We start from the raw sequence: 7,965 nt of genomic DNA on the forward strand, positions 1-7,965 counted from the left end.
TCCTAGCTCCTCCCCTTGCCCTATCTTAGTTCCTCCCCTTACCCTATCCTAGCTCCTCCCCTTGCCCTATCTTAGTTCCTCCCCTTACCCTTTCCTAGCTCCTCCCCTTGCCCTATCTTAGCCCCTCCCTCACCAATGTTGGTCCCGCCCCTTACTCTGTCCTAGCCCCTCCTCCTGGCCCCTCCCCTTACTCTGTCCTAGCCCCTCCTCCTGGCCCCTCCCCTTACTCTGTCCCGGCCCATCCTTTACTTTTAGCTCCTCCCCTTTGCTTTCTCCAAACCCTTCAGAAGTGGACTTCTTTTAGCCACTCCCTCTACCTGCGACTTAGCTTGAACCTTACCGTTTTGTACATTTTATACTGCAAGTTAGATTTGGGGCTGAAGACTTTGTCGGTGCCGGAAGAGCCTAAGGGCTTTGTGATTTGGGTCAGCAGGAGGAAGTCGTTGAAGAGGAAGCCATAGAGCTCCTTGTTGCTCTTGGCCTTGTAGAGCTTCCCGCTGTGCAGAAACTTGCGAGGCCCCAAGCAGTTGGTCACGGAGTTGAACACCAGTTGCTAGAAGAGGCAAACAGACAGGAAGAAGGAGGGATGAAGGAAGTCACCGCTCTTGTCTTTGTTTCTCTGTCTCAAAGCATGAACGCTGGACCCCAGCAGCGCTGAATCCCACATACAAAAGAAGAAGGGCTCTGAGGAGTTCCGGCAGCAGCTTGCAGAGCCAAGAAAGCAAAGGCTCTGGGGTTTCAGGTACCCGGATTAGTCTTGGTTAAATTCTCGAGGCCTTTCTGCTGGGGCTTCGATCTGCTATCAGGGTGTGGTGGATGTGCCTCTCCCTTCGTTTATTGAGAAGTGGGGCACCAGGAAGAAAACTGGCTCACTAGATCCCCTCTTGGCAATCTGCGCCATGTGGGGTGCTACACTGGATTCGCAATAGCAAGAACCAGCTCCAACAGGAAATCTCCGCAAGGCTCAAAGAATGCCAGGGGCTTCTGGAAAGTGGCCGAACTCATGAAAAAGTTCGTGGGCAAAAGCTACTTTCCCACATTTCCAGACCCCGGGACTAGAGGAGCTGCAAAATTCGGGGGTACCAAGTGACCCCTCAAAGCCCTACACAGCAGTGTGGTGCATGCTGAATCTCACCCCACTTACTAGTTTAGAAACTGTGCAGGGAATGGCTCCCTTCCTCCACTCACAGTTGAGGGGCAACTGGGGATGCTGGCATCTCCCTGGAGGCTGCCATCTCCACATGACCTCATGTGAGACAGACTCTTTTTTTTTTTTTCGAGAAGGGTTTCTCTGAGGCTTTGGAGCCTGTCCTGGAACTAGCTCTGTAGACCAGGCTGGTCTCGAACTCACAGAGATCCGCCTGCCTCTGCCTCCCGAGTGCTGGGATTAAAGCCACCACCGCCCGGCGACAGACTCTTTTTTTAAAAAAAATATTTGTTTATTTATTTATTTATTTATTTATTTACTTATTTATTTATTATGCGTACAATATTCTGTCTGTATGTCTGCAGGCCAGAAGGGGGCACCAGACCTCATTACAGATGGTTGTGAGCCACCATGTGGTTGCTCGGAATTGAACTCAGGACCTTTGGAAGAACAGCCAGTGCTCTTAACCACTGAACCATCTCTCCAGCCCCGAGACAGACTCTTCAACTGCCTTCAAGAGAAAACTCTCCAGATCATGATGGTAACACATTTCTCTGACAAAAATATCTGGGAAGAGGCCATGGAGCTCACAATAATGTCCCCTAAGAGATGTTGGTGGCTACGTGTCCACTTCCCATGTGGGAGGAAAACTGACAGTGATTTGGTGACCAGAGAGAGACCCAGAAGTGACAAGAAGAGTGTGTTCTACTTGACTCTCGGGTCTAAGGATGGAGGACCTCTAAGCTCCCGGCTGAGGCTCTGAGGGAGCCTGGAAGGCTGATGGAGACAGCCCAACAGGAGGTCTCTTGATGGGCAGAAAGGATAGACTGATCCTATCACAAGGCAGATCACAAACTCTCCAGATGGAGGAGCACACTTTCTGTTTTTTAATGTGTATGAGTGCTTTGCCTGAATGCGCATCTGTAAACCACATGCATGCCGGTATCAGTGAAGGTCAGAAGAGGGTGTCCCCTCTGCTGGAATTGGAGTTATAGGTAGCTGGGAGCTACCCTGTGGGTGTTCAAAACTGACCCAAGGGTTCTCTACAAGAGCAGCCAGTGAGTGCTCTCAACTGCTGAAACCCTAGGGGTCCCAATCTTTCTTTCTCTCTCTCAAAATATCCTTGGGATTGAGTTCTAAACAATGGCATGTGAGCAGATAATAAATGGTTCTTTGTGCATATAAATGAGTGAGCCAGCCAACTAAAGATGTCCCTGGGTTCTAAAATGAGAACCCACAGCCATCTCTTCAGCTTCTGCAGGACTGCTGATAAGTTGGTGCACACTTACACTGTGGGATTGGGAGGAGAGGGCGAGGTTGGTCTCCATGCAGTGAGAAACCGCAGGAAAGGAGGGTGAGTGAGACACATTCTCCCTGGGCGTTTTGGGAAATTCTAGCAATCTGTACATATACATGTATATATGAGTGTACATGTATGTGTCTGCACATCCATGTACTCCGATACAGAGAAAACACAAGCAGAAAGAATGAGAGCGAAGGTTACATGACAGGGAGAGCATGAAACTCAGCAAAGATGCGTGTGTGGGTTAGAAATCCAGATGACTCACCAACATAGGCTTTTAAAAAAGAGCAAAATACAAAACACCTTGAAAATGCAAGCTGGTAAAAAAAAATCGAAAAGAAATGAGCAGATTCTCAAAGCAGAACGGAAACAAGATCATTAGAAGACGAGACTTCAAAGGCAGAGTTAGCCCTGAGCGCCCTTTGGACCTGTTGGCACTGAGGCTCCACTGGGTGGCAGGGTGACAGGAGGTGAATCCAAGACTGAGGTGAAGGGCTGTGCAGAGTGACTCTCCAAAGCCAGGCTCGCTCGATGGCGCCTGTCTTGACGAGTAAATGGCAAACTGAGGTGCAGAAGAAATAGGCAAGGAAACTTTGCTGGTTCCGGCTTTGGTACACAGAGGTGAACATGCTGCCTGGACTCTGACCACTGGGCAGCTCTCATACAACACCATGGCTGTAATTCACCCGTTCAATGTGAGCCCCAAATTCCCTCTACATATAACATGGGGTGGCCTGGGTAGCAGTCCACTCAGGGGAAATGCAAGTTCAAGCAGCAAAGGTAGGCACAGGGGAAGTTTCAAAAAAGCAACTAGTTCACAGTCAAAATTCACAATATAGGAGCCAAGAGTGTGGCTCGGTAAAAGGGCATTTAACCGTCATGCAAGAGACCCTGGGTTTGGCGGCTAGTACAGAAAAAAAAATCACAGAACAAATAGAAAAATAAGGCATGCTGAGTGAGCACTATCAGAAACAACAGACGAAAGAATATGACCCTTAGATACTGGGATGATCAGATGTTGAAATACACATGAATATGTTTTAAGTGTGTTAAGAAACAAATAAGAAACATGAACACTTAAACAAGGAACAAGACATACAAATGAAACTAGAATATTTGAAAATAATAAATTTTGGGCAATGAAAAATATAATGGAAATTAAAAATACTCATTGGTTGCATTAGAGAGGAGAAGAGAGGCAGCAGTGATGGAGAAAAGAAAATGGTCCATTTTCTCATCCCTTCTGTGCTTCCTGCCCTTGCTCAGCTGAGAGTGGTCCAGGTCCTGCCCGCCCCGCCCGGTGGGTGCCTACCTCAGAAAGACCCTCACACTGCACGTGGGCTTGGATCCACTCCAGCCGGTCCGAGTTCTCCTTCTCTCGCACCCCCTCGTTCACCTGGGAACACAGCTCTTCTGCCTTCTCCAGGGCGTGCTTCAAATGGCTGTGGTCGGGGTGGTTTTCAGGGGTGTTTTCTAGGATCTGTATGGGAGAAGGAAGGACAGCAACAGCCTTGTCAGGCCGCTTTCCACAGTGGACAGACCTGGTTCCCTCGTCATGGAAGCCAGTGCTTCATGCATGGTGCCCACCACAGTCATGACTCGGAGTGTACTGACCACTCTGTGTCGGACTTGGCAGGGGCTATACTTGCTGCAGGAAGGTGGTCCTGCCCTCGAGCCTTTAGCCCAACCTCATACCCTGGAGCAAACCGTGATCTGCCCTGCAGAATGCTGGCCTCCAGCATGATCGCTAAACCACACACACAAACACCCCAGATCCGTGGTGGCACACAAAACAGTGCAGCTAGAAGGGACTCAGGATTTCTGTTCTAAAAATCTTCTCTCTATTTCACAAAGAAAGAAACTCAGCCAGAGACCAGGAACAGAAGCCAGGCTTCCCTGCTGGCACCAGCAGCTGTTCTTCCCCAGCTCCCTCGCCCGAGGGAACCAAGGACTGAATCGTGTGTTGGCACTAAACACACGAACTCACAAGTATGTAGGGCACCTTGAGGTGGGGTGGGGCGATGCCATGCACCATACACTCGTGACCCCTAGAGAACATACATAGCTGTATGTACCTGTGGATCCTGGAATCAATTTGGATGGTTCCCCTGAACAAATATGTATGTTCTGTGTATGTATGGAGACACACGTGCATTCGCTAGTGAGTGAGGCCAGAGGGCACCTCCAGAGGTCATCCCTTGGGAACCAGCTTCCTCGTTTGTGGGATAGCAAATAAAAATCAGTCTGTGAAAGACTCCGTTATCATACTTTTCCGGATCTCTGTGCCGTTGAGGCAGCTCTCGGGTCTTTCTCTTAGATGCTCCGCCGGGCAGCAACAACTGTGTTCTACTAATGCCAGTGTGTGTTTTCCTGTGAAAAGTTAGTGCCTCCTGGTTCCTGATTTTTAGTTCTCTCCTGGCTGGTTAAACCCACTTCAAAGGCTTATTTCTAGCATCAGTGCATGGCCGCACAGAGAGGGCAAGGAGCGAAGACAGGAAGACATTTCCCAGATGAATGGACTCGGGGAAATGTGCTACTGTAGGGTGTGGGCCGGAACTGGGTCAGTCTGAGGCTTATGTGTGAGGGAGATGGGTTACACGTGGGAAGTCTGAACAAATGCATGCACTTCGTGTGCATTTACACATACACACACACACACACACACACACACACACACACGTGGTGAGGGCACCCACATCCCAGAGCAGCCATGAGCACGCCTGCTCCTACAGTTAGATTTCCAAATGCTACTCTCAAATAAAGGAACCAATTTCTACCTCCCTGGGAGCCAGGCTTCCTTCCCCTCCGGCTATATGGCTCAGAGGGCAGCAGAACCTGCAGCTCATTTCCCGGTATGGACACCGAACTACTTCTGTTTTCTCTGGAACTGGCTTTCTCGAAAGACCAGGAGGAAAACAGGTGTCTGGTATTGGGAGGGAACATCAGGGAACGACCTTCCCGAGACAGACGCTAGGAATTGTGTTTTCTCTCTTTTTGTGACTCCAAACTCTCTCTGTTCAGAGGCGTTGTGCCAGCGCAGGGAACGCACTGAGAACAGAACTCTCATCCTCTGCCTGCAAAGCCATTTGGTTGCCATCCAAGGGCTGTGTTTTATTAGTCTTTTCCCACACAGAACCATCTTTTCCCTCCCAGTTACCAAGCAGATGGCTTCAGCACCCTGTGAGTATATGACTTCCACATGACAACCCCCAGGTACACTGGCTGGGAGACCCACCCCTGTCTCCAGCCACCTCTAGCAACCTCCAGCTGCCTCCAGCCTTCCACCGCCTGCAAAGGCACAGGTGGTGGCACTTACATTTTTAATGATCAGCGGGTATCTCGTGACGCGCTGCATAGGCTTCAGGATAAAACTGGACAGTGGCATCCCTTTGCACCGAGGGTCCATTGCCAGTCTCTAGAAGAGGAGAATGTTGTTTTTTTTTTTTAATGTGCATTAGAAATCTGCAAAATCCACAGCCAGTCAATGACATTGCACCTGTCACTCAGGTCTCTCTGGCCATTACCAGTCCATCTGCATAGTAACTGAGGAGCCTGGAGCTGGAAGGCATTGTCCAGCTGTCTTGGTCCAGGCTGAAGGTATTTGCAGAGGGAGGACACTGTGCTGGCTTGAAAGAAAATGGCCCCCAAAGGGAGTGGCACTGTTAGGAGGTATAACCTTGCTGGTGCTGTGGGAGAATGCTCTTGTACACTGTAAAGATTTGTCATTCTTATTGGTTTAATAAAATGCTGATTGCCCACTTGCCAGGCAGGAAGTATAGGCGGGGCAACCAGACTAAGAGAATTCTGGGAAGAGGAAAGGCAGAGACTCGGTCAACAGCTGGACAGAGGAAGCAAGATGCGAATGCCTCGCTGAGAAAAGGTACCAAGTGACACTGCTAAACGTGGACAAGAATTATATGTTAATTTAAGTTGTAAGAACTAGTTAATAATAAGTCTGAGCTAATAAGCCAAACAGTTTATAATTAATATAAGCCTCTACACAGAGGGGCAGCAGAACTGGGCAGGACAGAAACTTCTGTCTACAAATGGTACCCAATGTAAGGCACTAACACACGACCCTGAGATCAAGAGTCTCATGCTCTACTAACTGAGCTAGTGAAGCCAGTCACCAAAGCCGTGTCTTTAATCCTAGCCATATTGCTTAGCAGATTAAAGACTCATGTGTTCAGAAAAAAATAGAGATATAAAGTAAAGACATATTCAGATGAAAAAACCCTCTAAACGGTTTACAGTGTGTTTAAAAATAGACATAGACTTTGAAGAGAGAAGAAAAGGGATAGAGAAAGTCCTTAAAAATTAAAAAGAAAAGAAATGGTCAGTAGAGATGCATGCCTTTAATCCCAGCACTAGAGAGAAATATAGAACAGGAGAATTCATATTTCACACACAGTCTCATTCTGAGGATTCCTGGAGGCAGGAGCGCCATTTCAGACTAAGGTGGGGGTAAGAGCCAGCGGCTGGTTATTCTGCTTTTCTGACCTCCAGGGTGAACCCCAATATCTGTCTCTTGGTTTTTATTAATCATGCTACAGGTTGGAGTAGGTGTGGTCTTGTTGGAGGAAGTATGTCAGTGTGGTGTGGAGGCATGCTTTAAGGTCTCATATATGCTCAAACCACACCCAGTAAGACAGATCACTTCCTTTTGCCTTCAGGTCAAGAGGCAGGACTTTCAGCTCCTTCTCCAGCACCATGTCTGCTTGTACACCATCATGTCCCACCACGATGATAATGAACTAATCCTCTGAAAATGTAAACAACCCCAATTAAATGCTTTCCTTTATAGGAGTTGCTGTAGTCATGGTGTCTCTCCACAGCAACAGAAACCCTAACTAAGACAGATGGAGACTCTCAGATGCGGGCACTCCTCACCCTGCCTCCAGACTCAGTATACCTTCCCTGAGAGGAGATTCTAGCTTCAGAATTTCTTCCAGATATCTGAAAACCTTGGTGATATCCCAGGGGCCCAAAAGAGTCAAAAGACTATGCAGTGAGAGTAAAACCCCCTCTGTGTGCTAGGGGAACCAGAAAGACATATTGTCTCACTTCAGATATATCTAATTCTTGAGCAGGTTTCAGTGAGTTCCGGGCCGGGCCAGATGGTAGAGCCAAGACCCGAGGACTCCCACTCCAGTCTGGGGTGGGCCCCGCCACGTGTCTTCACCTCTTGGTGTCTTTCCTCTTACCACTTTATTTTTAAAAAAAGCATTCATTTATTATTTATATGTGTGTACATGTGTGTTTTGTGAGTTTATGTGTGCCTGTGTATGTGTGTATATATATGTGTACATGCATGTGGGTGCACATGTGCGTGTCCCTGTGTGTTTATGTGTCTGTGTGTGCCTGTGTATGTGTGTATATATGTGTATAGGTGCACATGTGTGTGTTTGTGTGTGCCTGTGTGTGTGTGTATATGTGTACATGTGTATAGGTGCACATGTGTGTGTCCCTGTGTGTTTATGTGTCTGTGTGTGCCTGTGTGTGTATATGTGTACAT

The 7,965-nt window shown here is 48.2% G+C and overlaps 1 protein-coding gene across 5 annotated transcripts in view; it reads right to left on the reverse strand.

Annotated features, from left to right (window-relative positions):
- The window catches only part of Itsn1 (intersectin 1), a 180,310-nt gene that overhangs the window by 7,866 nt on the left and 164,479 nt on the right, over window positions 1–7,965 (reverse strand). For all 5 annotated transcript variants that reach the window (XM_013352721.2, XM_005345191.3, XM_013352716.1 and 2 more), the window contains 3 exons: window positions 5,767–5,865; window positions 3,763–3,930; window positions 341–553 (listed from right to left, as the gene is read on the reverse strand). In XM_013352721.2, coding sequence (XP_013208175.1) covers window positions 341–553; window positions 3,763–3,930; window positions 5,767–5,865 — 480 coding nt within the window. The remainder of the gene's footprint in view (window positions 1–340; window positions 554–3,762; window positions 3,931–5,766; window positions 5,866–7,965) is intronic.

The sequence above is a fragment of the Microtus ochrogaster genome, chromosome 2 (assembly GCF_000317375.1).
Source record: "Microtus ochrogaster isolate Prairie Vole_2 chromosome 2, MicOch1.0, whole genome shotgun sequence".
Classification (NCBI taxonomy): Eukaryota; Metazoa; Chordata; class Mammalia; order Rodentia; family Cricetidae; genus Microtus; species Microtus ochrogaster.